The sequence below is a fragment of the Heteronotia binoei genome, chromosome 5, assembly GCF_032191835.1.
Source record: "Heteronotia binoei isolate CCM8104 ecotype False Entrance Well chromosome 5, APGP_CSIRO_Hbin_v1, whole genome shotgun sequence".
NCBI lineage: Eukaryota > Metazoa > Chordata > Lepidosauria > Squamata > Gekkonidae > Heteronotia > Heteronotia binoei.
In genome coordinates this window covers 102,197,021-102,222,948 of record NC_083227.1, presented here as the reverse complement: position 1 = coordinate 102,222,948, position 25,928 = coordinate 102,197,021, and the positions used below count along the sequence as shown (strand labels likewise).

Sequence of the window (25,928 nt, the reverse complement as noted above, 5' to 3'; positions counted from 1 at the left end):
TTTTTAAATAAGTCTGGCACAGCCCATATGAAAATTAATTGTTTTGTAGTTTACTAGCATATTCTCAGGGTCCAGCTGCTGCAGCATAAGTTACCCCAGGCTTGCAGAGACATATACCAGAATCAATGTGAAAACCTGATATTTACACATCTGGAAGGTACAGATGCCAAGTGGTACCAAAAAATGGGGAGTTTTCAACTAAGCAGATGACAGTGAGTTGCTCAGTGATTTTTTTAAAAAAATATTACAGACACTCTCTCTGATAATGACAGATGTTACCCAAACTATAACAGTACTCCAAGGCAGAAGAGAAAGCATTTTATTTGGTAATTACATAGCTTTAGAGGAAGGGGATTAGATCGATAGGATTAGCAGTCCCCGAATAACTAAACACAATCTACTTTAACTATAGTCAGCTTTGAAAACCCAGGAAAGGAGTGTATGACATTTCAAGAAACATTATCTCAAGGCTAGAAGACTAACAAATAGGCTACAGTTTGTCCCCTGGCAGCAAACAGCTAATCAAAATGAGCCCAGGAAGTAGCTTGTTCACATGCTTCAAATCCCCAAAGATAAGTTTGACCTTTTGACAAGTACACAGCATATGCAATGTTCTCCTTCACATTAAAGGATTTTGCACAGTTTAAGAAACTCCATAGGATGGATCACTGAGAATACTGTAATTACCACCACCTGGTCACTGAAAAAACAGGGTTGCACTTACCTGTAACTATTGTTCATCAAGTGGGCTTCTGTGCAGGCATACATGGGGACTGCACAATCGCAGGCCAGCCATTAATAGCTAGCAAGCTTTATTAGAAGTTTTTAGAACCCAAGAGTGCTCCCTCCGTCTTCAGTGATGTCTTTTCTGCCCAAAGGGTCATGTGACAGGGGAGAAGCAAGCACTCTTCCCTCAGTTCTCCCTTTACCGCCATGAGCCAATTTCACTAGAACTTCACCCCTCTGCAGAGAAACGAGGGAGGGATGTGTGCCTGTACAGAAGATCACTCGATGAGCAATGGCTACGGGTAAATGCAACCCCATTATCACCTCAGTGACTTCTCTGCAGTTCCACATGGAGGAATAGCAAGTTTACTTACCAAGGAGGTGGGTGTGAGCTGACTTATCAGAAGAGTGGCTGTAAGACTGCCTTTCCCACAGCTGCCTCATTTTAGAAAGCCATATCCATGGAATAATGCCAGATAAATGTTGGATTCCAGAGGGAACACACAGAAAAAATGACCATGCCAAAGCAATAGGAACACATCCCAAAAAGATCGCAGTATAGCACTGATCTGGAGCAGAAAAGGCAGTGGATGTGAAGAGGTCTATGTCTGGGAATCCCCATTTCCCAAAGGTGGGGAGGAGGTAATGATTGACGACTGACCATTTCTGGTTTATGTCTAGATCTTTGCTTAATATGTCTGCTCAGGTGTTCTTCTGCCCTGCTATGAGTATAGCTGTAAGATATACTCTGCATTTTATTGGATATCATATTGTCTGTAGCCAGGAGGATCTGACATCCCTGTAGGAGCTCTGTAAAAGAAGTAAGAGGATGTCTAATGGCTCTGAGCCCTAACAAACTGATATGGAGTTTTGATTCAGTGGACCTCTAATCCTGAGCATGCCACAGTATGCCCCCCCCCCCAACATGTTAAGGAAGCATATGTGAAAACTTGTATGTCATGGGAATTCGTCCCTAGAGGGACCCCCTCTAAGCAGATGTGAAAAGCTGGGCCACCAGGTAAGGGTTTTAAGCATCACTCTAGGGGCACAGAGTCTTCTCCAGGGTGAGAGTGTCACTAGGTTGAACCTGCACACAGTTTTGAAGAGGCTTCATGTGGAGTCTAGCACAAGAAGTCATTGCCATGGTGGATGCCATGTAGCCTAGCATCCACCATGAATGCTCTTGGCCAACTGTAACCTGTTCGCCAAAATTTTCTTAACCAAGGCTATAATTGTATAAATCCCTGGTAATAGTAGGAATGCCTACCCCTTGACTGATTCAATTACAGCCCCAAATAAATCAGTTATATTCAACCAAACACCAAAAACTTTGGACAACCTGTCCAAAAACAATATGGCCCCTCCTTCTCAGGACATACCCAACCCCCTAGGCCAGTGGTGTAAAACATGCAGCCAATGGGTTGGATTTGGCCTACACAGAGCTTGAATCCAGCCCACAAGCAACTTCCTTCTCTTATTTCCATTTCTGCAGCTGCACTATAGCTTGCTTTCTCCCCAGCTCCCTCAGTGATTTTTTGCTTGTTGCCATTCCCCTCCCTCCCTCACATAGAGCTCCATGGCTGCTTCATGCAAGAGAGATATAAAGACAAGCCCCGCCCCCGTCGCATGCATGCACAGAGTTTCTGCTTCCTTCTCCAGGGTTGTTCCTCCTCTTTCAGGGAGGAAGGGAGGGGAAAGAGAGAGAGAAAGTTGGAGTCCCATGGGAGCTTTAAGACAAACAATGTTTTATTCCAGTTATAAGCTTTTGTGTGCAAGAACACTTCTTCTTTGGCGGGGAGGGAGGGTGGATTCATCTGACAAGCACATGTGCATTGAGGAAATCATTTTGGCTTATCCTGAAAAGTTTTTTTTAAAAAAAATTGGATTTCTCTGTTACTATCTGGATTTATTTTCTTTCAAAAAGACCTTGATTAGGAATTAGAACACTTGGACTGGTCTTTATAAGAACATAAGAGAAACCATGTTGGATCAGGTCAATGGCCCATCCAGTCCAACACTTTGTGTCACACAGCGGCACAAAAAACCCCAGGCACCATCAGGAGGTTCATCAGTGGGGCCAGGACACTAGAAGCCCTCCCAATGTGCTCCCCCAAGCACCAAGAATACAGAACATCACTATCCCAGACAGAGAGTTCCAACAATACCCTGTGGCTAATAGCCACTGATGGACCTCTGCTCCATATGTTTATCCAATGCCCTCTTGAAGCTGTCGATGCTTGCAACCACCATCACCTTCTGTGGCAGTGAATTCCATGTGTTAATTACCCTCTGGGTGAAGAAGTACTTCCTTTTATCAGTTCTAACCAGACTGGTCTGCAATTTCATTGAATGTCCACGAGTTCTTGTATTGTGAGAAAGGAAAAGAAAAGTACTTCTTTCTCTACCTGCTCTATCCCATGCATAATCTTGTAAACTTATATTTTGGAGAGTGGAGTGATGAAACTTTTGGGAGTGATGGTGTGGGACTGGAAAGTAGAATTAGAATATTAGAAAGCAAAACATGTCTGATCCTCTATATATTAATTCCCATTGCTTTCTCAGACTCAGGCTTTTAGCAGAGCTGAGATACAAGCTGAATGGAGCGGCATTTCTTTCTTATCTGGAGCTAGCCTTATGAATGAAATGCCCTCAATAAACCATGGCATTCTGTAAATTAGAAAAAGGAGCATTGGTCTAGAAAAGCCATTAGGTCATCTCCCTTGCTATAGCCTTGGTGAAAGACACATGCATTTACAGCCTCCTGTGCCTTGTAGCTTGTAGTGCTTTGTATCTTGTTGTGGTTTATTCATGGCAATGTTGTGATAACGTGCATCAAAAAGTCTGAGATGGAGGCCTAGGCCTGTTGGCTGATACACACCTCTCTATCTTTGGTTCCTCCTTGTTTATAGATGAAAAGCCATTTGTCTTCCTGATAACTGCAATGAAAGTGACCTGTTTGCCCCTAATCGCATAAACAATTGTCAATGTACATAAGCTGACCCCTTTCGGGGTCAGCCAATGGGTTTGTGCCAAGTAAAAGTGATGCCTCTTACCTATGTCCAATTAGAGGGTCTTTGAGTAACAAACTGTGCTTTTGTCATTTGGGGTATAATATCTTCTGCCCTTCCCGTTTGGGGCAGAGTGCAGCTTGGTTTTGAGGGTGCTTAAGTGCCTTGTTCCTCTCATGGATTGCTGCCTTGACATTGTGAGAGGGCTTGCGCCACCCAAGCAGGGTTACCCAAGATGGACCAGTCACAGCTGAGAACACAGACAAAATGTGATACACTGAAGAAGGAAATGGCAAACCACTCCAGTATCCTTGCCAAGAAAACTCCATGGACAGTAACAAAAGGCTAAAAGATATGGCACTGGAAGATGAGCCCCTCAGGTCAGAAGGTGTCCAATAATCTACTAGGGAAGAGTGGGGGGCAAGTCCAAGTAACCACAGGAAGAGTGAAGCGGCTGGACCAAAGCCGAAAGGACGCTCAGCTGTGGATGTGTCTGATGGTGAAAGGAAAGTCCAATGCTGCAAAGAACAATACTGCATTGGAACGTGGAATGTAAGATCTATGAATCAAGGTAAGCTGGATGTAGTCAAACGAGAGATGGCAAGACTGAACATCAACATCTTGGGAATCAGTGAACTAAAATGGATGGGAATGGGTGAATTTAACTCAGTGGATCACTACATCTATTATTTTGGGCAAGAGTCCGTAGAAGAAATGGTGTGGCCTTTATAGTTAACAAGAGAGAGAGGAAGGCAGTAATGGGATACAATCTCAAAAATGACAAAATGATCTCGGTCCGTATCCAAGGCAAACCATTCAATATCACAGTAATACAAGTCTATGCCCCAACCACTGATGCAAAAGAGGCTGAAGTGGACCAGTTCTGTGAAGATCTACAAAACCTTTTAGAATTAACACACACACAAAAAAATGTCCTCCTCATTATAGGGGACTGGAACGCCAAAGTAGGAAGTCAAAAGGTAATTGAAACAACTGACAAATTTGGCCTTGGAGAACAAAATGAAGCCAGGCAATGGCTAATAGAGTTTCGTCAAGAAAACAAACTGGTCATAGCAAACACCCTCTTCCAACAACCTAAAAGGCGACTCTACACATGGACATCACCTGATGGACAACACAGAAATCAGATTGATTATATACTCTGCAGTCAAAGATGGAGAAGCTCCTTACAGTCAGCAAAAGCAAGACCTGGAGCTGACTGTGGCTCAGATCATGAGCTACTAATTGCAAAATTCAGGCTTAAACTGAAGAAAACTGAGGAAGCCATTAGGCCATTCAGGCTTGACCTTGATCACATCCTTATGAATATACAGTGGAGGTGAAGAATAGGTTTAAGGAACTAGAGTTGATAGACAGAGTGCCTGAAGAACTATGGACAGAGGTTCGTGATATTCTACAGAAGGCAGCAATCAGCACCATCCCAAAGAAAAAGAAATGCAAGAAAGCAAAGTGGCTGTCTGATGAGGCTCTACAAATAGCTGAGGAAAGGAGGAAAGCGAAAGGCAAAGGTGAAAAAGAAAAATTCACCCAACAGAATGCAGATTTTCAGAGAACAGCAAGGAGAGATAAGGAAGCCTTCCTGAAGGAACAATGCAAAGCAATAGAGGAAAGTAACAGAATGGGAAGGACAAGAGATCTCTTCAAGAAAATTGGAGAAATCAAGGGAATGTTTCGTGAAAAGATGGTCATAATAAAGGACAAAAACGTAGGGATCTAACAGAAGCAGAAGAGATCAGGAAGAGGTGGCAAGAATACACAGAAGAATTATACAAGAAGGATCTCAATGTCCTTGACAGCCATGGCGGTGAAATTGCTGACCTCGAGCCAGACATTCTGGAGTGTGAAATCAAATGGGCATTAGAAAGCATTACTAACAACAAAGTGAGCGGAGATGATGGTATCCCAGTTGAGCTATTCAAAGTCCTAAAAGATGATGCTGTTAAAGTGATGCACACATTATGTCAACAAATTTGGAAAATGCAACAGTGGCCACAGGATTGGAAAAGGTCAGTTTATATTCCAATCCCAAAGAAGGGTAATGCTAAAGAATGTTCAAACTATCACACCATTGCACTCATTTCACATGCCAGCAAGCTAGGCTTCAGCAGTATATAGACTGAAAACTACCAGAAGTTCAAGCTGGGTTTCAGAGGGGTAGAGAAGTAGAGATCAAATTGCCAACATTCGATGGATTATGGAGAAAGCACGGGAGTATCAGAAAAACGGTCTATTTCTGTTTCATTGACTACACTAAAGCCTTTGATTGTGTGGATCACAACAAACTGTGGCAAATCCTTAAAGAGATGGGAGTACCAGACTACCTCACATGTCTCCTGAGAAACCTGTATAAGGGTCAAGAAGCAATGGTCAGAACGGGATATGGAACAATTGACTGGTTTAGAATAGGAAAAGGAATTCGACAAGGATGAATATTGTCACCCTGGTTATTTAATTTATATGCAGAGTATATCATACGGATTGCTGGCCTGGATGAAGCACAAGCCAGAATTAAGATTGTCGGGGGAAACATTAACAACCTCAGATATGCAGATGATACCACTCTAATGGCAGAAAGTGAGGAGGACCTAAAGAACCTCTTGCTGAGGGTGAAAGAGGAGAGCACAAAAGTAGGCTTGAAACTCAACATCAAAAAAACTAAGATCATGGCATCTGACCCCATCACACCTTGGTAAATAGAAGGGGAAGACATGGAAGTAGTGACAGACTTCACATTTCTGGGATCCAAGATCACTGCAGATGGTGACTATAGCCATGAAATTAAAAGACGTTTGCTCCTTGGGAGGACAGCTATGGCGAACCTGGGCAGTACAATAAAAAGGAGAGACATCACCTTGCCAACAAAAGTCTGTATAGTCAAAGCAATGGTATTCCCAGTAATAATGTATGGCTGTGAGAGCTGGACCATAAGGAAGACTGAACTCAGAAGAATAGATGCTTTTGAGATGTGGTACTGGAAAAGAATCTTGAGAGTCCCTTGGACTGCAAGATCAAATCAGTCAGTCCTAAGGGACATGAACCCTGACTGTTCCCTGGAAGGTCAGATGCTGAAGCTGAAGCTCAATAATGTGACCACCAAATGAGAAGGCAGCACTCACTGGAGAAGACCCTGATGCTGGGAAAGACAGAAGGCAAAAGAAGGGGATGGCAAAAGATGAGATGGCTGGACAGTGTTACTGGTGTAACAAACACAAATTTGAGCAGACTTCGGAGGATGATGGAAGACAGGAGGGCCTGGTGTGACTTTGTCCATGGGGTTGGCAAAGAGTTGGACTCAACTGTGCGACTGAACAACAACAACAAAGTGCCTTGTTCTGCAACTCTTGGTTTATTGCAATAAACACTTTGTTTTTCCTTCCTCACTTGGACTTCCCTCTGTATTCTTTATTGGACTGGACATGCAGACCACAGATTTGTGGAACAGTGGGGAAAATACCTCTGCTTATAGGGCCGAGGTGGAGCAAGCTGTTATTTTATTTTTGAGGATGCGATCTAAGATACCATCTATTTGGTCACTGAAGAGCTTATGACTGTCAAACAGAAGGTCTTCAGTCTTAGCCCTGGTGTCCTGGGGAGGGGACTGAGGATCTCAACCAGGAATGTCTTCTTAGGACTATGCTTGAAGCCATGGATCTGCTGTGGCAGACTGCCATGTGTCTGACTGCATCTAATTATTGTTTTCCCAGCTTTTACCCTTCTAATATCAACACCCTAGCCAGAGGTTTTTTCCTCATCCAGGATCAACTCAACAAACTGCGACATACGAGCCTATAAGAGCATTACGGTGGTGAAATTTGCCATCTGCAGACCCACTGCACCTGACGAGTAGACCTTTTGGCCAAGGTAGTCCAGCCTGCGACTCTCTTTATCCATGAGTGAGGAATGAGCACGCAATGTTCCCCTTGCTCGCAGGACTTCAGAGACCAGAGAACTGGTATGTGGATGTTGAAAGAGGTAAGAGCATCTTTCCTCTCTGACTTCATACAGTTTTTCTAGCTTTTCTGCAGTAGCCACAGTGGAAGCTGGTTTAAACTATGTACTCATTGCAAAGTTCTGCATGCCCTGCAGCATTGGTGGGCTGTACTGTGGGCTGTAAAGGACCCTCATTACGGGATTCAAGGATATTCTGAATTTAAAGCCTTCACTATATGAGCTGTTTGGTATAAAAATTTCAATCTTCTGAAAGAGGCAGAGCTGAAGGCTTGCCCACAATGTCATCTGATGAGGACACAGAGGTGCCTTCTAATTCTGATCCCTGGATGATGTCGTCTTCAGAATCAGAGAACTGAGAAGCTGTATCTATGGTAGACCTTTGCTTACTTACAGAGTGGTTCCTTCCATTTTCTTTAGGGTACTGATGTGGTAGTTGCTAAGGAAAACCTGGAAGTTGTTGAGGGTCCCATGATTCCTTCTGGGTAGGGAACATAATTGGAAAAGGGAGCCAGGGATTATTTTGTGGTGGTGCCTGGGCAGAAGTCCCTGGAGGTTGTTGTTACCTAAGTAAGAATTGGCTGTGCAGGTGGAATTTCGTAGATTTCTTCCTCAGATGATCTAGATGAATGACGTCTGTCCTGATGGCGATAAGAGTCCTTGAGTGTGCAGAAAGTTCGGTCAATCCGAATCAGTGTCAGTTGGCACTGAGGCAACATCAAGCTACGATTGATTGGCGTCAGTGGTTGGCTAACGGGGAGAAGCATGCATACAGTGTCAACTGGGTGAATCCTGTTGATTTCAAGGTGACGGTGAGGTTTGATGTTAAAGAGAGGGAGAATGTTGGCTTTGTGAGGGTGATTGGTGGTGAGGTGAGGGTGAGTGATGGGGCAAGGTGAGCTGGATGCATTTTGTCCTCTTTTTAGGCTTTTGTGATGGTGGCTCCAATGCTGACCAAGTCATGAATGTTTTTCTCGACCAGTCTGATATTGAGGGAGTTGGTACCAAGGCTACTGATGGGGTTCTCAGTCTTTTAATTGGTCTGTTTTTCTGTGATGGGTTCTGGGACACCCAAAGCTCTCTCCCACAGGGCTACTTTGAGCCTAGATGTTTTCCCTTTCTTGGATTTTGGTGTGAGGTGGTAGCAGGTTGGCCATGAGAAAGTATTGTTCCCTTTTCCCAAACATAAGAGGCAAGACTTGTGTTCATCATTTTTAGCCATTTTGGCTCAGCACTCCTTGCATTTTTTAAATCATACCATCCTGCCCCCTCCAGTGTCCTCACCAAATAAACATACCTCAGGTTGATCTCTTGTGAATGCAGCTCACTGAAGCTCATGCTCTGCTCACAGTGGTAAGAGAACTGAGGGAAGAGTGCTCACCCCCCTCCATTCCATAACCCTTTGGGTAGGAAAGGCTACACTGAACTTGGAGGGGAGGGGATCTAAAAACTTCTAATACAGCTTGTTAACTCGTCTCTGTGGCTGGCCTGCCATTACACAGTTTCCATATGGGATTGCACAGAAGCCATGAAGATGAGCATAAGGGATCAAACAGCAATGCTAAAATGAGACAAAGCTATGAAACTCATAGGTGAGACTCATTTTGGTTCTATGCAGGGTCTTCAAATTTGAAGAGTGCTTTCTAGTCATATAATGCACATGCTCTTAAGTATTAGATTACAACAGGCATTTTCATGTATGTGTAATGGATAGGAACATCCAACTATTTAAGCATCCCTAGGAATAGCTTCCCTACTTTGTTTTCTTAGCTGCCTTAAAGAGCAAAACATGCAAACTACAGGGATTCCTGACATTGTTAGAAGTAGGAATACACACAAGCCTTGCTTTCTCAGCCCCCAAATCACCAACCATTCTGCAGACTAGCAAAGGCATCCTGTATTCTGGTAAACAAAATGTATTATTTCAGTGGCCTTGGCATGAGATTCCTGAGTGACCTGTTTCATTATCTGAATTATACATTTTTGTTTTCCATATTGAGGCATATTATTGAGATGCCAAGGGTAAAGGTCTGTTCTTGGGAAATAAAAAGGTAAAGCCTTCAGAAATGATTAACAACTGGCAATAAAGTGTAGTGTTTATTTGAGAAGAAATAACACTTTGCAGCATATAATAAGCCCGTAATGTGTAGTGTATAAACTAGGGGTGGCCACATGTGGCTCTTTCACACACATTGTATGGCTCTCAAAGCCCCCACTGCCCCATCCTGGAGAAGGCATTTCTCTCTTTAAACCTTTTATCCAAGACGAACTAGTCAGCAGCTTTGAAAATGCTTTTAAAGTTGCTTTCTTTCCTCCTCTTCCTCCCTTCTACATCTATTTGCATGACTTGCCTTCCTTCTGGCTCTCAAACATCTGATGTTCATGTCTTGCGGCTCTCAAACATCTGACAAATGAAAACTGTCTTTATACTGTTATACTCACACTTATATCCTTGTAAAGATGAACTTGGTCATACTCAATATTATGAGCCATGAAATAATCAGTCACTGATGAAAGCAGAGTCATTTCAGGAAGAGAGAAGATGTCCATAAATTGTTTAATTGATGGACCCTGTTTGGAAGAAATAAATGTATTATTAAAGATTACAAAAAAAAAAAATCAGCAGCAGAATTTTGATAATAAATGATGGTTGGGAATGGCTATTGACATTAAGAATAATGCATGAAGTGAAATACTGGATCCAGTATTCCATGCTCCAGGGCAATACAATGTATCTTACCCAAAGGCAGTTTTATTCAGAACTTAAGCTTTTTGTGTGAAGTGTGCTTAGAGAGCACACGAAAGCTTACGTTCTGAATAAAACTAAGTTGGTCTTAAAGGTGCAACCTGACTCTTATTTTGTTCAAACACATATCTGTTTACTTGTAAATCCTAATGAGTCCTGTGCTGCTTATTCTCAACTAAGTGTACACAAATTGTAGCTTTGGTTATATAAGCAGAAAGTACTTTTAAAGACTTTGACACTGGGTTCCATTGCATGCTGGTTTGTGAAACTGTTCGTTTCTTCCAAATCCTTGGCACTGTGGAGTTGATTTGAAGAGGCTCTGCTGCAGGTTGTGTGCTGTTTCAGGTTTATTAGTATGTTGTTACAGTTGTTCCATTGTTATCTAATATTTATTATGAGGTGCTTTGGGGCTTAGATGGATCAAAATGCAAAATTAAAAACAGTTAAAAATTAAAAAAACCCCTTGAGATATCTGCAAGATGAAGATCAGTAAGGAAAATCTGTCTGATCATAATAAGCAATAATATTAGCCATCATTTTTATCAATGTGAAGCAAATGAAATCAATACTTATGAATAGGTCCAATAATTGTAATCAAATTATTAACTGATGTATCCCAATTTATTCCAGGCTTAAAATCATAACATAATATGGAAGTTAAAAGCAGTCCCAAAAACCACTTAGGAAAGCTAACAACTCCATGAGAGTATTAGGATTATGACTTTTCTCTGAACAGACAAACCAATAGATCAATATATAATCAACTGACCTTGATCTGTAGACTAAGGTCAGACACAAAGCAACCTGACAAAAGCCAGATGTTGCATACCCTTGATCAAGGAATGGTACATTCCTATCTGAGATTATTGTCCTCTTCAACTGAACACTTTGGGACAGACACACATGGTGTGGTAAGGGAGGAAGAAGTTACCTTCCTAGCTAGCCAGATCAGCTGCATCAACCTGGCGATCAATGGGGTGACGAGTATAATGCCATGTAGCCCACCTTCCAAAGCAGTCATTTTTCCCCATGAGAAAAGAAATCGACTGTTTTAAACAAACAAACAAACATTTGATGTAGTCTGGAGATCAGCTGTAATTCCAGGAGACCTCCAGCCCCCACCTGAAGTCTGTCAACCATATACAGATTGCAGCTAAGAAGCTGGAATTTAGTATCAGTGTAGCCCAGGACGCCCCCATTACTATGTAAAAGGAGCAAGCTTTTTGCCACTGAATTCTAGGAAGAGACTTAAAAATATTTTTCTTTTATATATTCTTTTATATTTCTCTTCTATATATTATATCTGTAATCCAAGGTACACTAGGAAAGCTTTAAAACATTGCATTTTTATGTCAGTTGAAAACTGAGACAGGAAGTTTACTTCATAAGAGAAAGCACCTTTCCAGCACAAAGCAAGTCAAGGCTCACAAAGGATGGATTTCTAGGAAACACTTGTTTCTTTAGACCTGGATTGGGGGAGGGGGGAGATGGACACTTCTCACTGCAGCAATGAACAGATGCTTACATTTTCTAGAATATGTGTATCTAAGACTTCATGGGTTAAAGTGCTGTTTACAAAAAAAGTTTCAAATTCAGATATGGCCACTATGCAAGTTTAGGGTCATAGATCAAGCAGCCACAAGCTCCAAGATAAAAGACAACAGTGAATGTTTGTTATTTTAATTAAAGGCCAAAGTAGACAAGACAATGTTCATTTTAAAGGGATTTAAAAATGCTGCAAGGGCCATATTTTGTATGGGCCCACAGCACAATGGGCTGAGGTGGATTTGTCTCCCCCATAACATTCCCAGGTCCAAAACTGGCTACATGCATGCACCCTGTGGCTGTTTTGGCACAGCCCATCATGTTGCTGGCTTGGTCAGGATTGGGTCCTTGCAGCAATTTTAAATCCCTTTAACAAGGTGGCAGTATTCACAGGTCTATGCCATGGGTGCCATCACATCTGGTTTGGCCCAAAGCTATTATGAATAAGGAGAACCTCACTAGTCTGACCTCATAGTTTTATTAGTTTTGTCTGACAGCATTTTAACCGGAAACCAATGAGATTGCCTTTCAGACTTGTGTTGTCCTGCATGCTTCTGTGAAAGAGACAGATGATGACTTTGGGACATGCTAGCTATGAGTAGAGAAACTTGCAGTCTTTCCAGTCCATATTTCTTTATTTAAAAAGTTTCTATGTCACCTTTCAAGATAACCTGCTTGCAGCAGTTTCTGATCAAACACAACATTAATGCTGTATCAGAACCAGCGTGGTATAGTGTTCATCTTGTTGATGGACTGTTACTTTGTCTTATCTATGGAGATAAGGCAGAACTGCACTGATGCATTTATTTTAGGGCATGGGAAAGTCTCCAGGTCCATCCCCAAAGCCTCCAGGTATTTCTTGTGTTTGGAACTGGTAACCTTACAAAGAAGATTCCTTCTGGGTTAACAGCCTGAGATCAAATTCAGAAGGTCTAACCCTAACCCCTGAAGTTTTAGCATCCTGTACACATGTTCTCTAGGAAAATATGCATATGTATGAGAAGAAGATGTGAAGAAGAAGAAGATATTGGATTTATATCCCGCCCTCCACTCCGAAGAGTCTCAGAGCAGCTCACAATCTCCTTTACCTTCCTCCCCCACAACAGACACCCTGTGAGGTGGGTGGGGCTGGAGAGGGCTCTCACAGCAGCTGTCCTTTCAAGGACGACCTCTGCCAGAGCTATGGCTGACCCAAGGCCATGCCAGCAGGTGCAAGTCGAGAAGTGGGGAATCAAACCCGGTTCTCCCAGATAAGAGTCTGCCCACTTAACCACTACACCAAACTGGCTCTCCAGAAGAAAGTTTTATCAGTCTCTCCCTGTTAAGGTGTTACACAAGAGCCATTCTATAAGGCATTTAAAAATACAGGAACTAGATGACTATTTGATATTATGTTTAATTATAACCATCTGATATTACACCTAAACAGAGTATCTAGTCTGTTTCATACACAAACACCCACAGCCATCTCTCCTGACAAGTGTTCACTACCATCTCCCTCTAGGTTCTGGGGAACTTCAGGGTTCCCTAAATGCACATCAGCATTCTTCAATGAAATTATCAGGAACAGCACCATGATACTGTGAAATGTGGTTTGCCTACCATCACAGTCTTCTCCAATCAGAGCGTAATGGCTATGTTCCAGGACAAACTGTTAATTCATACAGAATTACAGCAAGGCCCAGCCAGATCTGGCCCCAGGCATGAACTGAGTGGATACTGTAGAACACTCCTAAAATCCTCCACTTAGCTGATCTCCAGATTACATTAATTAAATTATAATATATCATAGGTATAACTTCTGTAGGGCAGTGATCCACCACAGAGGGAAAAGTGTGGAAAACAAAACAATGACAAGGGGAGCATCTTTATGACAGTGGAAGGGGGGAGGTTTTTTCTCTGGTTAGAATGTATAAAAACACTAAGATTAAAAAGGGCGATTCACCACACACAGTTCTGTTTCGTTTACAGTAATTAAAGTAACCTCTTTGCAGGCAGAGAATGTATTGGTTAGGTGTCATTAAGAATAAAGAGCAAAAATGTACACCATTTTAGCAAGGCATACACATAAAGAATTAAATAAAATCTCATGCGCTACAGTAACTAATATTTTCCACTGTTATGTTTCTTGGACAATATTCACAGTACCAGCATGGTGTGGGAGACATGGTGTTTTCTTTGGAGATGGCAGACTCCAGTTCATATTAGGCATGTCCCTGGGCAAATAGTTATCTTTAACTTTCCTATTTCACAGCACTATTATGAGAACAAATAAGTTCTCATACGGGAAAATCAGAGAGCTGTGCTGAGCAATGAAAATCCCCAGTGGACAAATGAAACTCTGATCTTTGGCTTTAATTTATGTAAAGCATTTTATGGCACCTCTCTGCTTATGGCAACTTAATGTCAAAGTGCAACCTCCCACAAATACAGGAGCGAAATATATAAAAACCCAAATGGAAAATCATCATTCAAATGCCTACAGAAATTTTACAAAGCATAATTCCCACTTCTGTGAGCATATCTAGTTTTTTTTAAATAATGCAATGTTTACAGTAAGCTGAATTATATACTTGATATGTTCCTTGCTTATACAGTATGATTATACAAAATTATATCTCTAGAAAACCTGATCTCATTGCATAGGAAAATATGGTTACCCCACAAACCTAGAGACAGAAAACAGTTATAGAAAGAACAACAATTCCACAGACCAATTTGAAGCAGGCAGACCCTATTTGGGTGGAAAGACAGCATAGAAATGCTATAAAATTATTAATTACATTTTTTCTCCCCTTTCTCTGAGGAGCTTGGAGCAATATACATTATCTACCTTTCCTCCATTTTATCATCACAACAACACTGTGAGGTAGTTCAGGTTTGAGAGAGAGTGAATGAACTAAAGTTAACCAGCAAGCTTCATGGCAGAGCCCAAGTTAAAACTGGGTCTTCCAAATCATTATCCAGAGGCAGGCAATGGCAAACCACCTCTGAATGTCTCTTGCCTTGAAAACCCTATGAGGTTGCAGTAAGTCAGCTGTGACTTGATGGCACTTTCCATCACCATGAAGCAGGCCATATTATGAACATGTGACATCAGGCTCTGTCCCCATACAACATTCTGAGCATTATAGTATTGGAGGTGTTGTCAAAGTTACAACAATGAACTGCTTAAAATGTTGCACATGGCCCACCAATACAGCCAAATTGGGTCAGAGCAGCTGAATGCCAATGAAGCAGGGCCTCAAGAGATGGGCACAAATCTTAGGCCAGCTGCCAAGAAGCACTGACACCAGACATTAACAAAACATGGAGACAGGTTTCAAATAACAAAACTTAGCGGCTTGAAGCAAATCATGTCTGTGCAACCCTACAGATTCTTATCTACAAAATGAGATGGTGATCTTCATCTTATCCATCTCAGCCCTAAGTGTTGCCAAATTCCCAGCATCTCAAACCCAAATTTTATGTGGGCAGGACTTAATGACACACTTTCATAATATGGCCTGCTTGGTGGTGGTGGTGGAAAGTGCCATCAAGTCACAGCTGACTAATGGCCACTTCATAGGCCATTTTCAAGGTAAGAGTCATTCAGAGGTAGTTTGCCATTGCCTGCCTCTGTGTCATAACCCCAGATGTCCTTGGTCGTCTCCCATCAGATACTAACCGGGACCAACCCTGCTTAGCCTGGGCTATCATGGTCAGGGTATGTCCTGCTTAGTTCCAATCAAAACTGATTCTTGCTCATATACCTGACGTGCTTCCCTGGTTTAAAGAGATATCCTGATGCATGCTCCCCATCCATTACAAGTTTAAATGATGCAGCAACTCCGGGCTGCCTACTCAAATGTTATCTTGTACAGCTATTGGATTGCTTTTCTTTGTGGTGCAATGTGTGAATGAACTACACCCATGTACTATTTGCCTTCTACAGTGTGCCCTTTTAGATCCTATATCAAATGGGAGTTCTAGATCAGTAAAGAAAACATAATGTCACTATATATCTTCCATCTTTATCTTTAAAAATCAATTTCGGGTCTAATTGCTTTCTAATATAAAAAATTACTCCTCTCTTCTTCTGTTCAGCCAATGTATAAAATTCTAGACCCAATTGCTTATTCCATAAAAATTTGTAATCCTTTTGTCTAATGTGCACTTCTTGTAAACAAACTATATTACAATTTTGTTTTTTTATCCAATGAAATGTTGCCCTTCTTTTTTTGGTGAGTTTGGTCCATTTACATTCCAAGATATCAATTTGCAATCTATCATGGTGCAAATTCTTTATTTTCTCCATAAAATTTACGCAATTCCTGTGTGTTTGTAATTGTTATCCTTTTCCCTTGAAATTCAAAACTCAAACCTTCAGGTATTATCCATCTGTATCTCATTCCATTGTCGTGTAATTTTTCTGTCAGTTTTTTATATGCATTCTTGTTGGTTAACACTTGTCTTGGCAACTCTTTCATAATTCTTATTCTACTACCTCCCACTATCAATGTCTTTTCAAAATTTTTGCTCATGATTTTTCCCACCATTTCTTTTGTCATAAATCTTATGACCACATCTCTTGGCAGATTATTCTTTTTTGCAGAGTGAATTCACTCTATACATATAATCATACATATTTCTATTCCCTTCAGGATCTTCCATCAAAAATTCTGCAATTATTTTTATTATGTATTCTTTCAAATCAGATTCTTCATCTTCTAGTACACCTCTCAGATGAATCTGTGTCTCCATCAACTTGCAGTCATGTATTATCACCTTTTCTTCTGGTTTCAACAAGGTGGAATCATGTGTTTTCACTCTCTCTTCCACCTCTTGTACTTTTTTTGTTATTACTACAGTCTCATTCCTGAGATTCTCTATTTCTTTTTTTTTGAGTCCTCAATATCCTTTCTTATTTTTTTTTTAGAGGCAGTTATCGTTTCTTTCACCCCCTTCATTATCCTGGCTTCCATTGCATCTAATTGGGCTTGCATTTTCTCCATTGAAGCAGACCTAGCACGAGTTAGCTTCGGGTCTGACATATAAAAAAAATTGAAAATTTTTATCTCACCAAATTAAATTTGGACCATCAGATTTAATAAATTTTCCCCAAAATCGTGACTTTTGCTTCACTTTGAAAAAATTTTCTTCTTTTCCCTTATCCAATTCAAATCTTCTTCACCACTGTCCAGTAGTCCTTATTTTAAAATTGCCAACTCAATTAACTCCTCCAATTTTTATTGTCCAAGTCACTTTAAAAACGTTGTTAAAATTTTGTCCTCCCAGCAATGGCCGCCGATGTTTCTCTCTGATATTATAATCCTAGAGTAGGCTGTTTACTTCTCTTACTTCCTTCTTTTTCCTCTGGTACTTCCTGCTTTTCCTGCCACCAAGTCTCGTTTCACTGGTAGAGAAATTTCACAATGTCTGACATACTTCCTGTGTTGACTGTGAGTGCTGCAGATCTATGACGATGGGGCTACTTCCTCAACCGCAAACAAACTAAACAATAAATTCCTTTCTCCTTTTAGCACTGTCCTTTAGATTTACAAAGTTCAAATTTAGCCCCTTTTCTTCTCCTCCTTTCAGGCTTCCATTATATCCAACTCCCACCTTTTAATTTTATTTTGTTTAGCTTTAGTTAGTCCCAGAGTGAAAAGATAGCAATCAATACCTTTTTTTTGTAGTTTATCCAAATCGACACCAGTCTTTTGTAGATTAGACGTTTAAAATTGTAAAAGAAGATTTGGATCCTGTCGAGCTTATGTCAAATAAATGACTCTGGAAACTTCTGCAGATGATAAATATGTAACTTCTCTCTGGAGATCCCTCAAAGCCTCAAAGGAGCCCCCTCCGGGACTCCCTTTCAGCCAAGGTAAGTCTCCTCAAAGTATCTGTGCATATCTTGGACAATTCTCTAGCTGAGAAAAGTAGGCAGTAGGCATTAATTTGCCTTTTACTACCCTGAACAGAAGTACCAGCCTGCCCCAGTTAAGGAAAGCAGCTCAGCTCGCCAATTTCCGATCCCAAAAGTCCTTTTCCAATCCCGGAAATTACATTGAATGTTAAAAAAACTTTATTGTTGGGACTTTATGCTCCAAATGGTGCAAAGGACATTTTTTTAAAAAATATTATGCAACATCTTGATGAAGTGACCTATGAGCAAATTTTATTGATGGGGGACTTTAATGGAACAATTCAGAATACAATAGATAGATCTGGGAAGAAAAAAATTGATAAAGAAGGAAAACTACCAAAGTCTTTTTTTGAGCTGGTTAAACAAGAGAATTTGGAAGATATATGGAGGAAGTTTAATCGTGAAGTATGGGACTATACCTTTTTTTCAGCCAGACATAATTCTTTTTCTAGAATTGAGATGTTGTGGGGTACCAAAGATTTGGGACTTATAACAAAAAAGATAAAGATTTTACCTAAAATAAGAGTTGACCATAACCCAATAATGTGGATTACAAAAATGTCTAAAAAGTTGAGAACATGGAGACTGAATGAAGATTTACTACAGAATAAAGAAATAGTGACATACTCAGAAAATGAAACTAAAACTTTCTTTCAAATGAATGATAAAGAGGATATAGAATTTCAGATGGTCTGGGATGCCTATAAAGCAGTAATGAGAGGAATATTGATTACCTTGAATAATAAAGATAAGAGAGCAAAAGAAAAACAGTTGTTGGACATTCAAAATGAAATAAAGAAAAAAAAGGGGAGTTGAGAAAAAGGCCAGGGAAAAAGAAAATTATAAGGGAAATTACAATATTACAAACGCAAATGAGACATTTATTAAATAAAGAATTGGAATGGAATTTGAAAAGACTGCAGCAGAAATCTTTTGAGGGAGCAAATAAACCTGGAAAATATTTGGCTTAGCAACTGAAGAAAAAGAGAGAAAATAAAATTATTTATAAAGTTGTGGTAGATGGAAGAGAGGTGGTTAGCCAAGAGGGAATAAAAAGAGAATTTTTAAAGTATTATGCCAAGTTGTTTAAAGGTGTTAAAATAAGGAAAGAAAAGATGGATGAGTATCTACAAAAGATAAAAATAGAACCCTTAACAGAAAACATGCGAAAAGTTTTGAATGATCCAATTAAAGCTTCAATTAATGCAATGAAAAATGGAAAGGCACCTGGGCCAGATGGATATACAGCAAAATATTTAAAACTTTTAAAGATGAATTAACACCGAAACTGCAGAAGTTGATGAACATAATAAGAGTAAAAGGGAAAATACCAAACACATGGAAGGAAGCTGTTATTTTGTTGATACCAAAGGAAGATAGAGATGTCACGAATGTAAAAAATTATAGGCCAATTTCGCTATTAAATAATGATTATAAAATATATACAAGAATCTTGGCAGAACGGCTTAAACAATATTTGATAAATTTTATAAAGGAAGATCAAGCGGGGTTTCTTCCCAAAAGGCAAATAAGAGACAATATCAGAACTGTTGTAAATATTGTAGAATATTATGAAAGACATCCAGAAAAGGAAGTAGCATTATTCTTTGTGGATGCAGAGAAAGCATTTGACAATTTAAATTGGGACTTTATGTTTGCAGTAATGGAGAAAATGGAGTTGGGAGAAAGCTTTATAAGAATGATAAAAGCAATATATACTGAACAACGTGCAAGGCTATGTATAAACGCAGACCTTACAGAAGATATGATAATTAGCAAGGGTACAATACAAGGTTGTCCGTTTTCCCCATTGTTGTTTATAATGACTCTTGAAATATTACTGATGCATATCCAAGAAGATAAAGAAATAGAAGGATTAAAAATAAAAAGATTTATTTACAAATATAGAGCATTTGCAGATGATATAATGTTTATAAATGAAAACCCCATGCAAGTCACACCTTTGTTGTTAGTCAAAATATAAGAATATGGGGAGTTGGCAGGACTTTGTATTAATAAAGAAAAATCAAAAATTTTATGTAAAAATATGCAAAGAAATAAGCAACAAGAATTACAGAGACTAACGGGTTGTGAAGTCACCTCCAAGATAAAATATTTGGGTGTGGAGATAACAATAAAGAATATTGATCTATTTAAAAATAATTATGAGAAGCTATGGCATAAAATGGATGAAGATATGTTAAAATGGAATAAACTTAATTTGTCATTCCTGGGTAGAATAGCTGCAATTAAAATGAATATTTAACCAAGAATAATAATATATTTGTTTCAAACTATTCCCATTGTGAAAGAAAGTAAACGATTTGATAAATGGCGAAGAAAAATTTCAGAATTTGGGTGGGCTGGGAAGAAACCAAGGATCAAAATGAAAATTTTGACAGATGCGAGAGAGAGAGGTGGATTTCAACTACCGAATTTAAAATTATACCACAAAGCAGTTTGTTTAGTGTGGATAAAAGAATGGATAACGCTGTTAAACAAAAAACTCTTAGTGCTGGAAGGTCACGGAAATAAATTTGGCTGGCACGCGTATTTGTATTATAGAAAAAAGAAGACGGATTTTTTTTCTCTCACCATTATATAAGAAATAATCTGCTAAATACATGGATGAAATACAAGAAATATGGGGATGAGAGAAAACTGTTATGGATAGTGCCAGCTGAAGTAATAAAAATAATGGCTGAGATAGGAGAAGAAAAGTGGTTGTCATATTATTAAAAATACAAAGTGGCAAAATAGAACTGAAAACTGCTGAAGAATTGAATAATAAATATGATTGGTTCCAAATGCAACAAATAAAGAGTCTGGTGGATAATGATATCAAAACTGAAGGAATAAGAAAAGAACAAACAGAAATGGAAAAAGTTCTGCTTGGAGATAACGAAAAATTAATTTCAAAAATATATAAACTACTGTTAAAATGGTCTACAGAAGATGAAGTAATGAAATCGCAAATGATTAAGTGGGCAATTAATGTAAATAAAGAAATACAGATGGATACATGGGAATATCTGTGGAAGAACTCTCTGAAACTCTCAACATGTCAGAGTATCAAAGAAAATTGTTTTAAGATGATGTACAGATGGTATATGACTCCTAAAAAGTTGGCAAAGATGGACAATAAGATGCCAGACAGATGTTGGAAATGTAAAAAACATGAATGTTCTTTCTACCATATGTGGTGGACTTGTGAAAGAGCGAAAAAGTATTGGCAGATGATTCAACAAGAGATTTCTAAGATCTTGGGATACGAATTTAGCAAAGTTGCAGAGACTTTTCTGTTGGAATTACAAATGGAAAAATTTCCAAAAGAAGACAGAATTTTAATCTGGTACTTGCTCTCAGCTGCTAGGACATTGTATGCGCAGTTGTGGAAGCAAGAAAAAATACCAGAGAAATGGGACTGGATTGTAAAAGTTATGACATGGAATGAAATGGACAAGTTAACAAGAACCTTAAGAGACTATGATTTAGAAGTATTTAAGATGGAGTGGAAAAAGTTCAGAAGATATGTAGAAAAAGAGTGGAAAATAAAAGGACATTGGACAATTTTTGATAATGATTAAGTACAAGAGGGAGGAGGATATTAATTTTGGTTCTTATTAATTAAGGGTACCTTTAATATTAATATTTTAAGTATAGAACACCAGCGGGGGTCAAGTAACGGGGGGAGGGGTGGGTAGAAAGTAATATATGGGATAGATTTTTTAAAAAGTAGTTATTAATGATGTAATTGACATTTATTACCATATGTTACTAATAAAATTGCTTGAAACCCAAAGAAAACATAATGTCACCACCTAAAGGGCTGTGGTCTATCATACTATGTATAGCTTGCTAAAAGTAGGACTGATGGGATGGGCATGCATTGAAAAAAGGTGGTTTGGTTTGTTTCAGGGCTAAGGGTGGCCCCCGAATTGAACCCTGAACCAAACCAAACCAGCCCCACCCAAACCAAACCAGTTTATTTCCCATTTCCCCCAGCTGCAGTGAGCCACAACCATAAAAAAGAGACAGAATTGTCCTGGAAAGGACTTCTCTTCCCCCTTTCACCTGGTTTGACTTGCCAGGCCAGAGAAAGCAGGCAGGGATCACACTGGAAAGGACTTCCCTTCCCCCTTTCTCCTGACCATGGCTCACCCTGGCCAGGAGAAAGTAGAAGAATCACCCTGAAAAGAACTTCCCTTCCCTGTTTCTCCTGGCTTGGCTTGCCGTGGCTGGGAGAAAAGGACATGGGATTGCCAGGAAAGAGGTTTCCCATCACCCTCTCTTCAGGCTGCGCAGCCAGGAGAAAGGGGGGTTGGATTGCCTGGGAAACTGCTTTACATCTCTCCCTGCCAGCTCAGGAGTCTTGGGCTCCCTCCTGCAATCCATTGGTTCATGTCCATCCCTAGTTCTAACCATGTAATTTTGTATCATTCAATATATCATGTTAACACTTTGCTTCAGTATTTTTTTAAAATTCTCCTTGGTTCTACAACCCAAATTCCATTTCATCATTCATCTGAATGTTCCCATGCAGTTGACTGTATTGACTCATTTTGTGTAGTCCATCTTGGATCCCAGTGAGAAAAGCAACTGATACATAATGTAACTAAATAAACTTGAGTAGGGTGAGATTGGAATACGGCCATTTTCACTTTTTGTGCTTCAGTATTATTCCATTAACCCCACACTTTCTATATGGGGAGACAATGACAGTCTAGGTTCAACAAGGTTATTACTTTCCCAGTCTGGTTTTACCCAGTCAAGCTGTTTGATGGGCAGTACATCTCCCATTCCTTAGGTTCCTCTAATCAGACCCTCCTTAGCATAAAGTGTAAAAACCGCTGCACTGAGAAATAGGGCCTTCACAGTAACAGTTCTGAGACAATAACTGTCTCAGTAAATTCATGATTGCTCCTTGCTTGCTTCAAGGAAGGGGTAAGATGCACCTTTTTCACTGCTCATAGGGGACAATGGGCTTTTGGATTTATTGTAGGATGCTGTATTTTATTTTATGTCTGTTGTTCCATTGATATTTTAAATTATTTTTAAATTATGTGATTACATTTTTCCCCAACACATATATTATCCAAAATATGGGAAGAATGGTAAACATTCGGAAGATGGTGGAAGACAGGAGGGCCTGGTGTGACTTTGTCCATGGGGTCGCAAAGAGTCGGACTAGATTGTGTGACTGAACAACAAAGTAAACATTTACTAATGTGATGTTCCATTTAATAGCTAACTAAGATGTTAGTTCCCAAAGACACCCAGTCAGACAATTAAAAGCTATTTTGCAGTTTTCCAGTCTCTCTTGCTCCTTGATATGCTCTTCATAAATTCTTGCAAAAGGATTTAAAAAAAAAAAAAACTGGCATGTGCTGCTATGCTACTCCCTCTCCCCAAGTTGCAAGAACCAACTGATACTGTCCCTTAATTCCCCTATAGATAAAATTTCTTGGATGGTAAAATGAATACATGCCTAATTTTAATAACTGGTTAATGTTGCCTGTACCTTGCCATAGAAATCACTCATTTGGTATAATGGGATGTGCTGAGTTCCTCCATACATCTCAGTAACCTCTTCATCCGGCACTGGTTTCAAACCCCTAAAAGCAAGTTACAAAAAGCATTTCAGTAAATGCCAATCTCAGATAAAAGCCAGAAGAAGGAAAGAGTGGAGAAGCAGCCTTAAATACAGCTGAAAAGGTAAGAAACTGACATTTGCATCAAGGTCATTTCTAATACAGTGTGATCTTTCATTTGAACCCTAAGCTGTTTTAAGAATGCAGAATTTAAAGAAAGCCAAGATTAAATTCTTTACAGGCCATTTCTAAACTGGCAGTCAGTTGTGTTAGCTTCACTGAGAACAATTCTGACTGGATATTCAGTAAAATGAAAAAAGTTATATAATGGTTGTGTTCTATTGTATCTTAGGATGGGTATGACTTTTATTGACTCCATCACTGTGCTCATAAAAGCTCAGAGTGCTCCCTGTTTATTTTTTTTGTGCTTCAGTATTACATTATTAGCTGAACTCCTGTTTTACTGTGATAATTCTCTAAGGAGTTTTTGGATTAAATAAAAAATAGTACAAGAGCTCCACATTGCTTACAAATTGTCCAATAAAAACGGATTATTTATTATCAAAACTGCCATTGACAAGTATGGGTCATTTAAAATGGGCAACTTCTAGGAGACAGAAAAATGGCACACTCCAAGTTTAATAATGGAAAAGGCTGTACAAAGCTCTGGAGTGCCTCCAAAAACAAGATTATAAACAAAAAAGGAAGATAAAACTTCCTTCAGTACAGCCAATGTTCTTTGCAATGCACCTTAACAAAGTACACAACTAGTGAAAGGACCAATGCCTAGTTCATGGTTTTTTAGCCTCCAGCTCACATATTTTTGTCTTAGCTCAGGAAAAAATGGCCCCAGAGCAAACTAATTTATGCAGTAGCTCACAAATTTAATGGCAGTAGCTCACACCTTTAATGCCGGTAGCTCACAAAGTAGAATTTTTGCCCACAAGATTCCACAGTTTAGAGGGAACACTGGATAGGACAGAAAGGTAGCTGGCACACGCAGCTAAATTAGGGTATTTGATCCAACAAAATGACAAGAGAGGGGAAGCTAAAGTGTGAATATCTGGGAAACAAGGATGTATTATCAGGTGTTATATCTCAATTAACAATTTTCTATTAGACAGCAGTTCAGGGACTGCATGGCCAGACCTACTTCATCTTCAAGTGCTACTGCACAGTCATCTGAAACTACAGGTTTACTATTTGAATACAGTAATTCATAATACCTGTAGTCTAACATCTATCTTATACAGTTCTTTACTTTGCAAGCTATGTGACAGAACTGCTACTGACTTCTATCAAGAGGTCATGATATTATATTCGAAGAATTTTTTTTCAAACAAATATTTTGAGTTGACTGCTATGGGTTTTATTCTCAGAATCCTTTCATGTGCCTTCAGCTATCAGTACGGCAGTCAGACACATCTATAAGAGCAAGATTCCAGTCTCCCTCTTTGCAGAGTTCCAATACCAATAATTAAGCTTACTGGAATGAATCTTCATAAAAAGCCCCTTCACGTCTAGTGAAAAACAATAATCCCTTTAATAATTCAAATAAGGGACAATATTAACAAGGCAGCTGACATCAATGAGTATTTCTAGTACAGTAAGACTGGAGCCTAATCACAGCATAATCCTAAACCAAGTTACACTTTTCTAAACCCACTAACTAATGGATTTAGAAGTGTGTAGCTGTGTTTAGGATTGCACTGTCATTTAGGTAAGTGATCATTTAGTACTGTCCACTAAAAGCAATTCACTCTAGTATTAGCCTTAAAATGGTGCACAAAAGCAACTATAGGTGCCTAGGCACATGTCAGTCAAGCAGCAAAAAATTCAGGAAGAGAAAACACATTTCTTTAAAATATTTTGAAGTCCCAAAAGACTCAAAGCAGTTTTAACAGAGACAAGAACTGATGAAATTCAAAAGGCAACTTATTAAGAATTGTAACTTTCAATAGGACCAAAAATAAAAGCCAGTTAACTACACTCCTTGTTTCTTAAACACTTTAGCCTTACTTTTCTTCCTAAACATGATAAAGTTTTCTATTTTTTTTTTTTAAAAAACCTCTAGAAAGCTGCAATATGGAAGCGCTGATAGTGGAAGTTAAAGATGAGTCCTTTACCAGAAAGGCTTAGACAAAGAGCTGCTTAAGGGACCTGGCGAGTTTCCAAGAATGCATCCCTCACCAAAACAGTGTAACATTACCAAGATCATTCAGCCAGGCCTGCATCAAACATGCTAGGTTAGCCTTATCTTCCCCCAGAAGATCACACAGTAAGGAGATCTTATTCCTTCCAGACCTGGTACCACAGAACATCAAGATCATACAGTGGGCATATCACTGAGACTTACTGCACGGCCCCCTCCCAAGATGGGATGACAGCCTGAACATGTCTCACTGCTAGTGTCTCAAAAGGTGCATTCTTCCTGC

At 39.5% G+C, this 25,928-nt stretch overlaps 1 protein-coding gene across 1 annotated transcript in view; it reads right to left on the bottom strand.

Annotated features, from left to right (window-relative positions):
- The window catches only part of NT5DC2 (5'-nucleotidase domain containing 2), a 50,059-nt gene that overhangs the window by 10,236 nt on the left and 13,895 nt on the right, over nt 1-25,928 (bottom strand). Inside the window, exons 5-6 of the mRNA XM_060239928.1 lie at nt 23,424-23,517; nt 10,146-10,274 (exon numbers count right to left, since the gene is read on the bottom strand). Coding sequence (XP_060095911.1) covers nt 10,146-10,274; nt 23,424-23,517 — 223 coding nt within the window. The remainder of the gene's footprint in view (nt 1-10,145; nt 10,275-23,423; nt 23,518-25,928) is intronic.